Source organism: Zosterops lateralis (assembly GCF_965231275.1).
Source record: "Zosterops lateralis genome assembly, chromosome: 15".
Classification (NCBI taxonomy): domain Eukaryota; kingdom Metazoa; phylum Chordata; class Aves; order Passeriformes; family Zosteropidae; genus Zosterops; species Zosterops lateralis.
In genome coordinates, this window is record NC_139775.1 from 191,677 (window position 1) to 208,787 (window position 17,111).

The 17,111-nt window shown below is 45.1% G+C and overlaps 1 protein-coding gene across 1 annotated transcript; it reads right to left on the reverse strand.

The window, feature by feature from the left end:
* Positions 1 to 1,556: 1,556 nt before the first annotated feature.
* LOC310915409 (uncharacterized protein) lies at positions 1,557 to 15,676 on the reverse strand. Its single transcript, XM_083872279.1, has 20 exons — positions 15,429 to 15,676; positions 14,153 to 14,502; positions 13,612 to 13,738; positions 13,383 to 13,476; positions 12,298 to 12,448; positions 11,261 to 11,423; positions 10,514 to 10,639; positions 9,444 to 9,512; positions 8,483 to 8,605; positions 8,047 to 8,202; positions 7,307 to 7,360; positions 6,480 to 6,697; positions 5,533 to 5,609; positions 5,279 to 5,389; positions 4,530 to 4,616; positions 3,657 to 3,764; positions 3,338 to 3,459; positions 2,903 to 3,025; positions 2,167 to 2,209; positions 1,557 to 2,026 (listed from the first exon to the last, which is right to left on the reverse strand). The coding sequence occupies exons 2-20, from the start codon at positions 14,334 to 14,336 to the stop codon at positions 1,949 to 1,951; spliced, it is 2,214 nt and encodes a 737-aa protein (XP_083728405.1). The 5' UTR covers positions 14,337 to 14,502; positions 15,429 to 15,676; the 3' UTR covers positions 1,557 to 1,948.
* Positions 15,677 to 17,111: the final 1,435 nt, after the last annotated feature.

A 17,111-nucleotide genomic window follows, 5' to 3' on the forward strand; every position in this document is an offset into this window, starting at 1 on the left:
CAAAAAACCAAAAAAAAACAACACCCACCAAAGCAAATTCCATCTAAATCCTGCCCCAGGGCTCCTCCTTCCTCCAGGGGATAAATACAGAATATTTCAATAAATATAAATCATATAAATATGGATTTGATAGTGGATTTTGTGTCACACCTGGGCTGGGCTGATCCCACTCAAACAATGGAGCTGAATCCATTCCCTCATTCCTGAATCCTCTGGGGGACACAGGAGATGAAGGTGAAATATAAATATAAAATAATAAAAAAATAGATATTATAACATATATTTATAATTATATATAAAGATCCTGTATCTATAAATATGATAGAATACATATTATAAATACATATTATATAGTAGAATATATATAAAATTTATATTATTTATAAAAATATATTTTAAATAGTTATTATTAATATATAAATACATTTAAAAATATTTATTTATATTTACACAAGAGAATCATGGAATCGTTTGGGTTGGTAGGAACCTCAAAGACCATCCAGAGCCACATTATTATATATAATAATAAAAAATAGTATCTAATATTATTATTTAGATAGAGTTAGAAAATATATTTTAGATTATTAATAGAATATCTAATATCTATACAAAGACAAGAGAGTATGTATTTTTTTAATATATATATTTACACGAACCAAGTTAAAAAAAACCCCAACCCTCCAAAATCCAACTTCCTAAAATAACCCAACCCTCCAAAATTCCTCAACGTCCTAAAAACCCATAACCCCCCCCACAAATCTCTCAACTTCCTAAAAAACACACCCACTCAAAAAAATCCAAAATCCCAATCCCCCAAGAAAATAAACCCAAAGCAAAAAAACCTCGACCTCTCTAAAAAACAGAACTAAAAGACCCCAAACCTCCAAAAAACAGGACCAAAAAACCCCAACCAAAAACACCAATTAAAAAGAAAGAAACATAACCCCCCCCGCAAAATAAAAAAAAAACCCAACTCCAAAACAAACAAGAAAAACAACCAAAAAATCCCAAACCAAAATCCCACCCCAAACCAAATAAAACACCAAAAGAACCACCCCAAAATGCCAATGGAACAATGGAACTTGGACAGTTTTTTATTAACAAGGTGTCACATTTCCATCCAGGTGCATTTTTTTGTAGGATATTTGGGATCCCGAGAGCTGCAGAATCCCCCAAAAGCCCTGGAATTGTGCACATATTGTTGGTCACATATTAAGGTTTTGTTTTCCTGCCTGCCCAGCAGTGCAGAGAGGGGGGAAGAACCCAAACCAGCCTCCAAAGAGTTTTTTCACCTCTCCAGGTTGGAGTGAACCTCAAATTCCCCTCAGAATTAAGATTTGGGAAATGCACAGAACCATCACCACCAATCAAACCCTTCTTTTTCAGCAGAAAACGAAAAGCTCAGCCTGAAATCTGGATTATTTTCCAAATAAACTCAGCTCCTTGCTGCCCCACACTGGGGTTTCATTTGAAGAAAATAAAGCTCAGTTTTCTCTTGGTTTAGAATGAAAACCTAAAAAAAATCAGAGCTGTGCAAACAGCACTTTTGACCCCAAACTGCTGCAGAGGGACTTTTCAACTCTCCATTTTCCTGGTTTGAGCTTTTCCTTCCCAGCAGTTGTCTCTTGCCAAGGTCTTCGTCCCAACAAACAGGAGGAAAAATTCTTTGCTGCTTCTTTGCTCCATCTGTGTCTTCCCAGCTTTTCTCAGCTTCTGGAAACAACTCCCAACCTGCTGCCTCTTTCCAACAAACTCCTTAATATGTGGAACTGCAAGAAAACTCCCAAAAACGTGGCTCTGTCCCCACTCCAGAGCCAGGGAAGTCAGTCCTTAGCTGACTGCTCCTGGAACTGACAACCAAAGCAAACCAAGGAACTCTCCAGGAAAGTTTGCTCGGATGAAAAACTCAACTGAGAAAAATAAAAATCCCTGAGGATTTGGTCCCAAATTAGAGTTTCTCAAAAGCACTGACAAACTTGGAAACTTCGTGGTAAACTGTAGTGCCAAAGGGGAGCTGCCTCAAGCCCTGGGGAGAGATAAAACACAATTAATTCCCTTCAGGAATGGTGGTTTTTTAATATAAAATGCTACATTTCAATGTTTAATTGATAAGAGGTATCATTGATCTGCTTTGCTGTTAAATCCTACGGATACTGGGATACTCACTGACTCGTGGAAAAAGGTGCAGAGCTGCTTTGCCCAGGGACATCTGAAACAAGAGAGAAATTCCCATTTATTCCCTCCCAGCTGCAGCCACTCCCGGCCTTTGCAGGACTCAAAAACCTACAAAACACCCCAACAATTCACAGTTCCCAGCCAAGGTGATTTCAGATTTGCAGGAAAATTATTGGGGGGAACACCAGGATTTTCCAGTTGGCTCTGGAGGGGGCAGCTCCAGTGGGACAATCCCAAGATTTCAGGGGGCCCTGGGGCAGTTCCCAGTCCCACAGGGGGACAATCCCAGTGGGACAATCCCAGGATTTCAGGTGGCCCTGGGGCATTTCCAGTGGGACAATCCCAGGATTTCCAGGTGGCTCTGGGACAAATCCCAGGATTTCAGGGTGCCCTGGGGCAGTGGGACAATCCCAGGATTTCAGGTGGCCCTGGGGCATTTCCAGTGGGACAATCCCAGGATTTCCAGGTGGCTCTGGGACAAATCCCAGGATTTCAGGGTGCCCTGGGGCAGTGGGACAATCCCAGGATTTCAGGATGCCCTGGGGCAGGTCCCAGTCCCACAGGGGGACAATCCCAGTGGGACAATCCCAGGATTTCAGGGCACTCTGGAGCATTCCCAGTGGGACAATCACAGGATTTCAGGAGGCCCTGGGGCAGTTCCCAGTCCCACAGGGCGACAATCCCAGGATTCCAGGTGCCCTGGGGACAGACAATCCCCATCACTCACAGGTGCAGGTTGTCTATGACCACGTTGAGGCTGAAGAGCCCCACAGATTGCATCCTCTTGTGTCTGCAGGTCAGGAACAGGCACAGGAACTGCCCCACGTACTGGGGGCCCAGGTTCTGCCACCTGAACAACAAAACCAGAGGGACTGAGGCACTGGAAATTAACTCTGGCACTGGAATCTTGTCCAAACCCACACCAGAAGATTCTCCCAGAACTGTTAGAAGCCAAGGGAGGCTCTCCCAGGGATAAGGGAAGTAGGTTTCCCTCTTTTCCAGCAAATTCCAGCTCCCCAAAATCATGATGAAGGAACTCCCAACACCTCCACCTGTGCATTCCCCAGATTTGCATCCCTGGCTCAGCCCAAGGAGCTTCCCAGGAGCTCAGATTTTCCCTCTGCTCCATTTCCATGGCCTCTGGGAGCAGGGCTGGACTCACACTCTCAGCATTGTGGCTTTCTCCCTGTTCAGATCCCTCAAAAGCAGGTTGGCAGTGCCACACAGGATGTGCTCCTCACAGGAAAGCTGGTCCAGCAGCAGCCTCAGAGCCCAGAAGTTTTTCTAAGAACAGACAAAATATCATCAGTGATTTCACCTCATTCCTTAAAATAATAATTAAAAAAAACCCCCAACAAGTATCAACGCAAAGTCAAGTTAAAGGTGGCTAAAACCTCCAGGGTGGTGGTTTCATCATCACAGGGATTTGAAACATTCTTCGCTTTCATCTCTTAGAACAGCAATCAGTTTCTAGGACTCACCCCAAAAGCCAGGACAATCTCTAAGAAGGAAGCCAAGTGGGGAAGGTCAGAACAAAGCATCTGCTGCACTGCTTGCCCTGCCAGGATGAGAGAAGCCTCGTGGTGCAGCTACAGGAGACAGCAAACAAGGGAAGAAATGGATTTATCAGCCCCTTTTCCCCCTTTATTTATTCACTCAAACCAGCACTGAGTTATTCCAGTTCAGTCAGAGAGCTTGGAGCTCACACAACAAATCCATCAGAACCTTATCAAGAGATGAAAACAGGGGAATGGAGCAGGGATTTGATTTCTGGTGTTCTCAAAGTGTTCACAGAAATGTGGAATCTCACACAGCAGCACAAATAGGGAATTAAAGGGGGAAAAAAATCCAGCTCAGGAGTCACATATTTGGAGGATAAACTACTATTTTCTCCAAAAAAGTAAAAAAGAATAAGGCAGCTCCTTAGGTGACTGCACTGAACATGGAATGTTTTTCCTGCCACCTTCAAACAAGTTCCACATCCTTGAAACCCTTTAATTTAAAAGAAATTTAGAACAACTGGGCAATTCTGAGTTTTGAGACAGGCAGTGAGAAGCCCCAGTGTCCTGTTTGAGCCAAACCCTGGGAGAAGTTAAGACACAATCAATTATTCCCAGCCCTCCTCCTTTATAAATCCATAAATTTGGACAGGGATAAAGATTTCTCCAGGATTGAAGATGTGCAGAGGAGAAGAAACCCTCCGTCCTCTCCTTTCATATCTGCTCCAGAGTTTAGACTGTGCTAATCTTAAACTGATCACCCCCAAAAGTCTTCCAGGCTCCTCCTAAAAGCTTTTCTTAATAATCCAACATTTTTCACTGCTGGGGATAAATTCCTTTGTTGTCATCACTCACCTGACCAGAGAAAAGAGCAGATGGTAAAGTGACATTAACTCCAGACTTGAGATCCTCCAGGAAGTTGCCACTGGCAGCCAGCACACTCTGCAAGGGGACAGTGAGGGACAAGGATGGCAAATCCCCTCCAAACCATGCCAGAAATGGGATGTTTATGTGCTTTTCAGTGACTTTCTCAGCATTTCTGCAGAGGATGGTGCCTGCTCCACATCACACAGAAGCCGAGGCTCTATAGCACCAACCAAACCTTGTCAAAAACTCGGCATTTTTGTAGGGCTGAGATGGAAAAAATCACCTCATGCCAAGCCCTGGGACACTTTTTACTGTCCCAGGCTGCTCCAAGCCCCACCCAAGTTGGTCTTGGACATTTCCAGGGATCCAGGGGCAGTCACAGCTTCTCTGGGAATCTGTGCCAGGGCCCCCTCATTCTCCCAGCCAGGAATTCCTTCCCAGAATCCCATCTGACCCTACCCTCTGTCAGCAGAAGCCATTCCCTGTGTCCAGACCCTTTCTGGTCTGATCCATCTCACCATAAACAGATCCAGAACCAACCCCAGGCACCGAGCTGGGAGCAGAATGAGCCCATTTCCAGCTGCCCTGAACATTCCTGAATCCCTACATCCTACACAGGAGCACTGGATGAGGCACTGGAAGTTAACTCTGGCATTTGGGAGAAGGAGCCAATTCCCATATCCAATGGAATCTTGTCCAAATCCAAGCCAGGAGATTCTCCCAGCAGTGTTTGGTACCTCTTGGAAGCCAAGGGGAGGCTCTTCCAGGCACAAGGGAAGCAGCTGCCCCCTCTTTTCCAGGGAATCACTGCTCCCCAAAACCATGATGAAGGAGCTCCAACATTTAGCCTAAAAAAACAACAGAATATTTGTGTTACAAAGTGAAATCTGTTCAGAGGGGTAAGTTATCCAGAGAAAAAAGGGATCAGAGTAAATCCTTGCACTCTCAAGGACTGAAAGAGGAGAGAAGAGGAAATTTTGGCCTCACTCACGTTCCTGTAGAGTGTTTTGCTGCTGTAGAGCAGTTTGAGTGCCTGCTTAATTAGCACAGTGTCCCTCAGGGGAGAGCCTGCAGGGATGGAAATGAAAAGAATCAAACACCAGATCCTACACACCCCAGGAAACCGCACAGCAGGAACACAACCAGGATATTGACGTAGCTCCAGATCTGTTTTTGCAAAGCCAACAAGTGTTTACAGCTGTTCTACACGGGTTTGTTGGTGGAATAGATAAATATCAGCTACAAAACACAGCTCTGGAAAGCCGCAAGAACTGGACACAACCCAGACTGAGGCAGGTGATACCAAAGGAAGTGTTTGCTGTGGACATCACAGCACACTGAGGGATCTCACACCTCCAGCAATTCTGCCAGTGGGGAACAACTCCCAGATAAATCTCTCATGGCAGAAGACACTCTGAGAAGTAGCAAAAAGCCCAGGAGAGATGATGACAATTATTAGAGGCTGAGTTAATGATTCTGATGATGAAACATCTCCCATCAGGAGGTTTTCTCCTCAAGGTCAAGGCTGAGACATGAAGCCAAGTCCCCACTGACAGTGGCAATGCTGGGAGGGAATGAAGGGCTCTGGATTTGCTTTGAATACTTTCTTTTACTCTGCTTTCAGCAGAAGCTCACAGCTGACAAAATGAGTGTTCTGAGCAAAGTGAAGTGAATAAATCCATGCTCCAGTGCAAAGCCATCCTTCCTGCCTGCTGTTTTCATGGTTTGAGGTGGAAAGAACCTCAAAGCCCATCCAGTTCCAACTCAACACTATCCCAGGCTGCCCCAAGCCCTGCCCAACCCAACCTGGGACATTTCCAGGGGCCTCCCCATCCTCCATAGTTCCCAGCTGAGCACAGGATGTCACTCATTTAAACACCAATGAAGAGCTGGAATGAAGTTCTCAGTGGAAGGAAAGAAGGAAGGAATGACACTTGCCAGCTGTAACCCAGTGCCCTGCCTCCAGCACCTCATTCCCAGAGGGAACACAGCCTGTCCTGAACATCTTGAGGTAGACCTTGAACTGGCAGGCAGACATCCTGCAGGCAGAGCAGCAGGCCAGGCTGTTGACAGGGAACAGCAGGGAATGGGCAGCATCCAGGAAATGGCCACTCTTGCACAGGTAGAACGGGATCAGATCCCGAAGCTCTTGGAGCCTGGGAAGAGGAAATGAAGGTTTGGGGGTTGTTAGGATGAGGTTTTTGTAGGGTTTGTGGAGATCTGATTGTGTTTGGCCACTGCAGAGGGGAGGAAAGAGGGGGAAGGAAAAGGAGGAAAAGGAGAGGGGGAAAGGAAAAGGAGGGAGGAAAAGGAGAGGGGAAAGGAAAAGGGGGAAGAAAGGAGGAAAATTTTGGCAAAAGAATCTTAAATGGTATTAACTTAATAAAACCTACGTGTAAAAACTTTAAATTAATAGGATTTAAATCTATTATCACTTAAACTTTATAGAACTTAAGCTTACTGAAACTTAAAAAGTCGCCTAAACCTAAAGAGGGGAAAGAAGAGGGGGAGAAAGAGGGGAAAGGAAAGGGGTGAAAGAGGGGAAAGAGGAAAGAGGGGAAAAGAGAGAGGGAAAGAATCTTAAATCATATTAACTTATTAAAACCTACATGTAAAAGCTTTAAATTAATAGGATATAAAGCTATTATTGCTTCAACTTTATACAACTTAAACTTATCAAAACTTCAAAGTAACCCAAACCTAAAGAGGGCAAAGAGAGGGGGAAAATGGAAAAGGAGGGGAAAGGAGAGGGGAAAACCATTTACCTTTGGTTTTCACTGCATTTCACAGCTCTCAGGTACCGAACAACTTCCTTATACCTGGGGAGAAAAGCAGAAGGTGAAGCAGAAGGAAGGGGAAGGAAATACAAAAATGTGCACAGGCAAATCTTCCCTCCAATGAAAGAAGCAAACCAGAAGAACTTCCCACACAAGAGACATTGCACTGCAGGACACAAATACAGCTGGAAAGAAATTCCTGGAGGTTATTCCCAGATTAGCTCAACTCTGGTAAAATAAAACCAGAAGTTGCCTTGCAGCTGAACTCTTTAAGTGGGCTGGATTCTTTGGAATATTGGATTTTCTGGAGTAAAAGACCCAGAACAGACTTTTCTTGTCAGCCTCTGATGAAGAGGAATTGCTTGAAAAATCAACATGCAAAACCTGTAGGGTTTATGGGGACACAGAAATGAGCTGCTCCAGGAATCTTTTTTTTTTTTTTTTTTTTGGTCTTGAGGCATTTAAAGGGCTTTGAGAAGCTTCAAAAAGCTCCTGGCCTTGTCCAGAAGGAAAAAAAAAATAATTAAAAAAGCACAAAAAAACCCCAAACCAAAACAACCAATCAAACCAAACCCCCCAAAACAAACAAACAAACAAAAAAAAAACCCCCAACAATTAAAAAAAATAATCTGTTCTGTACTCTCCAATTATACCAAAGCACAGAGTTTTGGAGCAGTCAAAATGTAAGAATTGAGTCCCCAAAATGAAAAAAGCCAAACCAATCTCACTTCTTTTTCTCCAGCAGTTTCTCCACTCGAGCCTCCACAACAGGGAGTGCTTCCCACAGGAACATTTTCCTTCCTTTCTGTCTTCTGTGCCCAGTGATGTTCTGGCCTTTTAAAACTGTGGTCAGTAACACATGGTCCCAGGGCAACACATTCAAGCTGGAAGGATAAAAATAAAGTGATTTTTAGCTGTGTTTTGTTGTACATCACTAATCAGCATCATGAAGTTTGATTAATGAAGCATTTTGGGGTTTAGAGCTCAATTCAGGGGGAAAGGAAATAAACTTTAGGGAGAACAGCTCAGTCATGGCATCAAACAACTGACAGGGAAAGCAGCAAATATTGAACTATTTCCCTAAAATATTCCCACTTTTATTATCAGGGAAAGAGAAAAACATTCCACAGGTATCCAAATGTACTCAGAGGCCCAAGAACTCACCAGTTTGAGAAGGCATAGCAGTGACAGGGAAGGGAGATGGACTGAAAAAATCCAATAAACTTCTCATAGAGAATTTTTGGGAAGTCACACAACACCAGCATCCTCTGCAGTCGGGTTGTGATCCTGTGATTTGCAAAGAAAAACAATTCAAAAAGAAGATTTTATAATGAGGTGAGTTATTAACAAGCTGTCTTTTTTAACCATGTGAGAAACTACAAAAGTCTGGGTTTTGTTTAGATCTCTACTTGAATTTCTGCTTTAAGTTTTGCGAATAATGAAATTATTCACAATTTTGTAATTATTTAAGTTTTGTTAATAATTATTACTGTGCTGTTATTTTTAAAACCAAGGTTCTGTGGGTTTTAAGCTTTAGAACAAACATCTCCAAGGAATGTGCACAGCAAACACTTCCAACTGTGCTGGATCTGAGTTCCTGCACTTTCCCTGCTACTGGAATAATTTTTGTGTTAATTGGTAAGTGGAGAGAAAAGAGTTTATTCTTTAAAATTTTGGCAGGGAGGTAAAGACAAACTCTTCCCTTTTTTGTTCCAAGTAAGAAATTAAAGAAAATCCCAAGAATAGCAATTTAAAATGAAAACTGCTGAAGGATTTAGGTTGTGCCTGTCATTAGTTCCAGAGCAGGTAAGAATATAGAACTGGGTTGGAAAGAATTGAATTCTTCACTCATCAACCTCCTGTGGCAGGTGAATTTGGGGGGAAAGGTGAAGGACAGAGCTAAAATGGAAGTGAATTAAGCCAAGGGAGCTGGGTGTCCTCATTCCCCAGCCTCTGGGGGACCTTTCCTGTGCTCCATCCCAGAGGAATTCTGCCAGGCTGCTGTTCCTTCCTCTCCCAGCCATGATTTACTCCTTGCTGGAACAACCACAGCCTGCTCTGGCCTCCCACGTGCCTCTGAACAGAGGATTTGTCACCTGAAAGGCAAGCAGAGAACCAATCTTACCTTTGGAACAGAAATGGGACAGCAATCCTTAGGGACGCAGAGTGGCCAAGGTTCTGACAGCTCCTTAGCCTGGAAAAAAACAGCACTAATTAATGCCTGGCTCCCCTTCCTGCCTGTTCCCCTTCTCTGCACTCAACTGTTGAGGAAAACACTTTTTAAGGAAAAATCTTGGAAGCTGATAAAAATTCATGCAAAGACTGAAACAAGTGCTGAAGTGCAAAACACGGTGCAAAATTGTCAGATAACAAATGCAGCCTGCTCCCTGCAAACTTGGATCGTTCCTCAGCAGGAACTGCAGGGGAGCTGCTGTTCCAAACCAACCCAGCCTTTATTTCCTTCTCTTTTATCAAAATCCCTGAATTTCAACCCCAAAATGCTCAGGTTTCACAAAACAAAGCTCTTTGTGCTGTTGAAAAGTGTTTTGCTGAGCTCCTAAGTGTAAGTTCAAAGTTTTAAGTTAAGATAATTGTTGTTAAGTGTTATTCTCCTTAAGTTGTTAAAGTAAAGGTTTAAGCTAAGCTTAAGTTAGGTTTAAGTGCTGTTTCTTTATTGAATTGTGAAGCTTAAGGTATAATTTAAAGTACTGTTAAGTGGGAGTGCTGAGAAGCTTTTAATGCCGAGTTCCTTTTTTATCTTTACTGTTCCTTTTGTCCCACACTCCCCTGGCTGGTTCCCGGTTCGTTTCCTTTTCTGAAAGCCTGGATTATGTTCGGTTTTGTTGTTGCTTGTTTCCCTTTGTTGTGCCTGATCTCTCCTGTAAGCAGCACAGCAAATCTTGCCAACCAACTCTGTTGTTTCATATTCAAACTGGCCTTCCCTTGGCAGGGATTTTTTATTTTAAAGTAATTTCAAACTCTCACTCCTGCTTAACTTTCCCAACCTCTTCTTTTCCCCCAAATCCCCCTTCTCCCTCAGTGTGTCCATCTTCCTCCTGCTGTGCTGCAGTCTGTGCTGGGATTTTTACTTTCCTTTACCGCAGGATAAACAAACCCCTCAGGATTCTCTCAGTAATTCCCCTCCCCTGGAGGAAAGGAGGAAGATCTCCCACTCTCTGTGGGTCAGGTACTTACATGGCAGGGTCTTTGTGCAGGGCAATCTGTTTAGCTGCTCCCAGCAGCATGACAGCAGCAGCTTTGGGGCTTTCTTGTTCTGCCTGAGTTAAAAATCTCATTACCAGCTCGAAAACACCAGAATACCTGAGGAAGTCAAGTGGTCTGTAAGATCGAGGGTCTGCAACAATGGGACTTCCTAAACAAGTGGTAATTGTGGCCATCCCAACAGCTTGAGAGCCATCAAGAGCCCAGCCTTGCCTTTAAAGACCTCCAACACACTGAGGAGGTGTTGGCACAGCCAATTCTTGGGGTATGTTGAAGGTTTTTTTATGCCAGTGAAAAGGTGAAACTCATTCTAACAAAGAAATTCGTAAAAATCACAGAATCCCAGAATGGTTTGGGGTTGCAAAGAACCTTAAATTCCAACCCCAACACCTTCCACTGTCCCACTGCTGCTCCAAGGCCTTGGGCACTCCCAGGGATCCAGGGGCTGCTCCGGGAATCTGTGCCAGGGCCTCCCCACCCTCCCAGGGAAGGATTCCTTCCCAAAATCCCACCTAAAACCACCCCAAAGCCCATAATAATCAGAGATCATTTAATGACACACTGAAAAGGGATTTTAAACCACAGCCAAGCAAAATTTATTTTGCTCACCAAATAAATTCCCTCAACTCTACTTTTGCTGTCTCAGGTGCCACGATTCTGATTATAACTCATTAAATAAATCAAAGCTGCCCTTACAAACCCAAATCTGTTGCCACTTACTCGTACACCACCTCCATCTTCTGTGAGCTGCACACATTGCACTGCCCAGGGGGCAACTTTAGCTCACAGCAGCATTCATGTCCTGGCGGACACATCTTTTCTCCTAACAGGTATTTGTTATAGACTACAGAAAGATCCTTGATGAATTTTTCTAGGAGATCTCCTAAAGAGACCAGACAAAAAAATAATAATACATGAAGAGTTTTTTTCAAAATCAAAAGAGAAAGTTGTTCATGTCAAATTATTTAGGAAATAGTTTGCATCCAGTTTTATTGGTCAGGAAAGCTTTGCTGCTAAAAGAGGGGAAATTTAGGTGGGATATTGGGAAGGAATATTTCCCTAAGAGGGTGGGCCCTAGCACAGGGTGCCCAGAGCAGCTGTGGCTGCCCTGAAAGTGTCCAAGGCCAGGCTTGGAGCACCCTGGGAGAGTGGGAAGTGTCCCTGCCCATGGAAAGGGGTTGGAATGAGATGATTTCCTAGCTCCATTCCACCCCAAACCATTCTGGGATTTTCCCAGATGGAGAAAAGCAGAGACCTGCACCTGCAAACCCATCCCCTGGTGCAAGCATGGAAAAAGAAAACAGGAACAGCAATTTGCTCCTTAAAAACTCCCCAAGGATTGGTGTGGAGCAGCCAAGCTGCTCCCCCCAGTGTGGGCCTGATACTTCTGGGTCTGAGGAATTTTAGCCTGCTAGCAACTACTAACTTTTTCCCAAGGAAAAAATTCTCAAGAAACCTTCTCCTCAAAATAGTCTTGGCAAACAACTCTCCTTTCTCAAAACAATCTTTCTCCAGGTGGTATTTTGCTGTTTCTAGGGTTTAACCAATGGATTAGAGAGGTGTCATTCCTATTCAACCAACCACGTTAAGTCTGTATGGGAACACCTCATAAAAGGTAGTAAGAATTAGACAATAAAAGCCTTTTTTCTATGCTCTGTGCCTTCTGAAATTTGGAGTCTTTCATCTTTGTGTCCTACAGTAGCACCCCTGGGCAGGGCCTGAGCAGCCCCAGGGCCCTGAGGGAACAGAACACTCACCCCCATGTCTTAGCTCTGCATCCAGCTCCAGCAGCTCCAGGTTGAAGGTGGCCAGGACTCCAGCCAGGGCAAAGTTCCTCTGTGCCTTCCAGAAGTTGCTTTTGTTGTGGGCATTGCAGTGGCACAGGGAAGGGACTGTCCAGAGCTGGCACTGTGACAGAAAATAGGGGGGAAAAAAGGGAGAAGTTGTTGGGTTTTTGTGTTTTCCCCCTCAGCACTGAGTGAGGGGTTACAGTTTCTTCCATCCTTCTTGCACCTGAATTTTTGACAGGCAACAGTTTGAGTAAATATTCAGACAGGAAACAATTTGAAATCATGCAAAGCACTACAAAAAAAGCCCCTTATTGATCACCTGTCACTGCTGAGCCCTTCAGAGAGACCCTCAGGGCTGGCACCCTCCCCACGGGGAACTGAGCCCTGCCTTTGCTCACAGCTCAAAGTCTTCTGAAATTCACAAAAGGTCCAAGCAAATAAACCACCCCCACACAATTCCCTCCACTCCTAACTCCAGTGAGGACAGTCTAAAAAAAAAATCAGAAATGTCAGCATATTTCTCTAATTCATTTAAAAAGGTGTGATTTAATAATCTCATTTCATGTAATGCACTGTGTGCCCAAAGCAAACAGGACATGTAATATAAATAAATGTATGTTTACTCCAACAACTGCCTGTTTTAGAGATAAACCCCAACAGAACCACACTTTTAGCAGTTCTGAGGAACTGTTAATCAAATTTCCTGTATTATTCTCTCAGAGCCTTTAACTCTTTCCTGGGAGGGATATCCTGCTTCTTTGCCAGCTTTAATACAGGTACCTTGTTACTGTGCAGTGCTTTATGTAGCCAGCTGAAGTTCTGTTTTATCCTGTGCAATAAACAACTGTAAAAAGCCTCTTCTCTGTTCCCTGCTGTCTATTCAATAAATAACTCATTTTATATTAGACCTGACCTGCTGTCCTTAAGAACTTGTGAGCCAGAGTGATTTAGGCACAGTCACCTGAGCAGAGCTGCTGCCAAAAATCTGAGCCTGAAGTTTTAGCTGAGGCTAAACTCTCATTTGATCCTCAATTCTGTCTCCCTGCCCTTACCTCAGCAGCCAATTTGTCACAGATGTAGCAGTAGCACTGATCACAAATATCTGCATTTTTCCCGAGGGGGGAGCAAGTATCACTCTCTGCTCTCCTGTAAGGTTGAAAATCAGAAGGTTATTGAGGAAAAAAATCACACCTTTACCCAGTTCTGCTGCTGCTTGCAGCTGTTAGTGAGCTAAATGTGGGAAATGGGAGTCCAGAAGGGATTTCCCAGCCCTGTACATACTCAAAGGGGTGAGTGGTGCAGTCGTGTCTGGCGTGAGGCATCACATTGGCTTGTTTACAATAGGTAACCACCAAATCCCCTTCCTCATCCACCAGTTCCTCTGATCTCTTCTCCAGGCGAGATTCCTCTGCAGGAAAGAGAGCAGGAGGTGTAAATCAGTGTAAAGGTAGCTACCACTTCCTCAGGAATTACTGGTATTTATTTTTTGAACACTTTAAAGCATGTTTTTTTTGGGGGGATCTGACAGAAAGGCACAAAAAACTTCCATGAACTACCAAACCAGAGGATATGAAATCAGAAAGGACCCAGCTGACATTGAAATGGCCCAGTTCAATTTGAAGTATTTTAAAATGAGCTCAATTTGAAGTATTTTAAAATAACTTCACAGCAGCATCCTTTAAAGTAGTGCCATCAAAGAGATCCCGACAAACCGGGGGTTTCCTCCTGGTTTTATTCACTCATGCAGCACAAGGCCAGATTTTAAGCACAGCACAGAAATAATTCAGTTTATTCTCTGAATCTTTCAGGGAACAGCTCTTACCTTGTGGCTCTACAATCACAACAGAACTCCCTTGGGTTTTATCATCATCATCTGGGCATTGCACTTCATCATCATCATCACTGATCAGGATTATGTCCTGCTCCTCCTTTTCTGATGGCCACAGGGCCACAAACTTCCAAACTGGAACTATTTGGCAGCCACTAGGGCAACACTGACTTTCCATTGGCACTTTTAAGGTGTTTTCCTCAACAAGGAAAGAAAAAGACTCCTCTGAGACACAACTTTTTCTTCTCTGCTGGGTAAATTCCACTAAAGCCAGAGATGTTTCATCCCCAGTGCACTCAGCAGCTCAAAACCCACTGGTGAATCCATCCAGAGCTCAGAGAATCCTGAAAATAAGGAGGGGAAAAAAGAAAAAAAATACATTAAAATATGAGATGAGCTGTTCTTCTGGTGGGTTTGGTTGGACAAGGGGACAGAGTTCCCACTGACAGGGAAGGGTTAGAGGGGATTTTGGGACAAATCCTTTCCTGGGAGGGTGGGGAGGCCCTGGCACAGGTTCCCAGATCCCTGGAAATGTCCAAGGTCAGGCTGGATGTACCTTGGAGCATCCTGATGTAGTGGAAAGCGTCCCTGCCCATGGCAAGGGCTATGACTGGATTGTTGGAAATTATGCAACTTTAAATTTAGGACCAAAGAACAGGAATTGCTTTGGGTTTTGTGTATATAAATCTGCAAGATGTCTAGTAAAAAGCCACCTGTATACAGAATCTTTTCCGTGGCACATCCTGGCCAGAATAAAGCAAAGCCTGACTATCAACATATAGTGCTAAAGGGTTTCTTTCTCCCCAAATTTTGCTGACAGGATGAGTTTTAAAGCTCCTCCCACCCCAAACCATTCCAGAATTCCACGACAACTCCTTTTAACAATTCAGCTGTCCCTTAACCCAGGCACACCAGGAACACCCAGCACAACACTCCTACACCCTCTCCCCTTCCGCAAACTCAAACATCCTCCAGCTCCCCACAACAACAGCAAGTGACGGTGTTACAGCACACGGGAGGGAAACCCTTGAGGACTGATTCTAAGGGAATTTTTTCTACTAATAATAACCAGTTAAAGAAACTCTAGGAAGGATTTTAACTTAAGCAGAAGTTGCCCATGACAGGGGGTTGAGACTGGATAGTCGTTAATATCCCTTCCTTTAATATCCCATTCCCTCCCCATCCCTCACCGCACACGCCTCACTCACCCTTCGCTCTCCCCGCCCCAACCGCCCCCTCCCAACGGCCACAACGCACCCCCAACACCAACCTCCCGTTCGGGAGCTCCCCCTGCCCACTCAGCCCTTCCAGCCGCGTCGTTTTCCCCGGAATTCCCGGCGATTTTCCCCCCGGAATCACGGCGTTTGTTTCCCCGCAGCTCCGGTGTTTTCCCGCTCCCGCCGCCCGCCACTCTTTGAACGCCCGAACGTTTCCGGGACCGCGACCCCGGGCCGGGCCCGCGCAGCTTCCGCCCTCACAGCGCCCGCCATCTTCGCTGAGGGCACGGGCTGGGGATGTCACAGCTGAAATAAAACTCTTCACGTAAAACCGCCTCGAACCGCTCTTGAAATAAATAAAGGTTTGATTCTTCACAAAGTCGGCATCCGAGCAGCGCCCTGCGGGTGCTGTCCCCTGTGTGTCTGTGTCCGTCATGTCCCATCAGGCGCACCCGCGCCGAGCTGTGTGGGGAACGCCGCTGCGACAGGCCAGTGTCCACCAGGAGTGCTGCAAAAATCAGCTTTATTCGGATAACGGAGCGAGCCCACTGCGCCACACCTCTGTTATAAAAACCTCAGTGGGCTCTCTCTGGAGTTTTTGAAAGACACAGCTGCCTTTTATACTCATTTCCCAACCACGTTTCTCTCCTCTTTTCCCGCCTGGCCGAGGCAGTAGGAACGGACAGTCTCAAACACTACATATTCCCCCTTCAACATGTATCTCCCCCACCCCATCACGCACCATTAATGTATGACCATTAATACTCGATTTAAGTTGACTGTGGATTAAATTCATACTCACAAACCTACTCATTATCCTGAAGTTCTTTCCAATGTAGTCGTTAGCGAAAACATTAATACCCATTTCTCCTGTAATTACTGACCCCCACGCCCTTTCCACCAGGACCTAATTGATTCTTTCACATTTACTTGGCACATTAAGAGCTCATATAATTACAGAGACCTCTCACACGCATTCCCCCAGCACCCGATTGGTTCTTACAGAGAATTAGTTACATTGTTCATTAGTGAAGACCCTCACACCACACTCCGCACTGGGCTTGGCCTCACCTCGAGTATTTTGAGCATTTTGTCGCTAAAATGTATTAAGCTGTGAGAGAACACCCGAAGGAGCGAGACAAAGGTGGTACCTGGAGGTGAAGCCACAGGAGCAGCTGAGGAACTTCAGGGGTCGAGATGCGACGGGCTTGAAGGCGCTTCCCAACCCAAATCATTCCAGAATTCCGTGAAAATCACAATAATTCAGCTTGTGCTTTACTCCAGTTCCAGCAGGAACACCCAGCACAGGAGACAGGAGACTCATCGCAGCTTCCTGGCGAGGGGCAGGGCAGGGAAATGCGACTCTTAGGGATGGTTCTGTGCAGGGCCGCGAGCTGCACTGCATGATCCCTGTGGGGTCCCTTCCAGCTCAAGATATTCCCGATTCTGTGATTCTGAGTTGTTCCCCTCCCAGGCCTGCTAGACCTGCTCCCCTCGAAGCACAGCTGCTGGAGGAGGAGATGCTGTCACCGCAATCACTACCTTCTGTCACGACATCAGCGAGGAAAAACCACATCCAGCAGCTGAGGCTCCCCCCAGGAACACTGATGTCTTGGGAAGGCTGAGCTGGAACAGAAACTGGACAGAGCTGGAGAATAAAGTAGAGATTTATGAAAAGGCCTTTAAGGTACACCTTGGGCAGGACAAGCGCCTGGCCAGGGCTACACCCAAAGTGG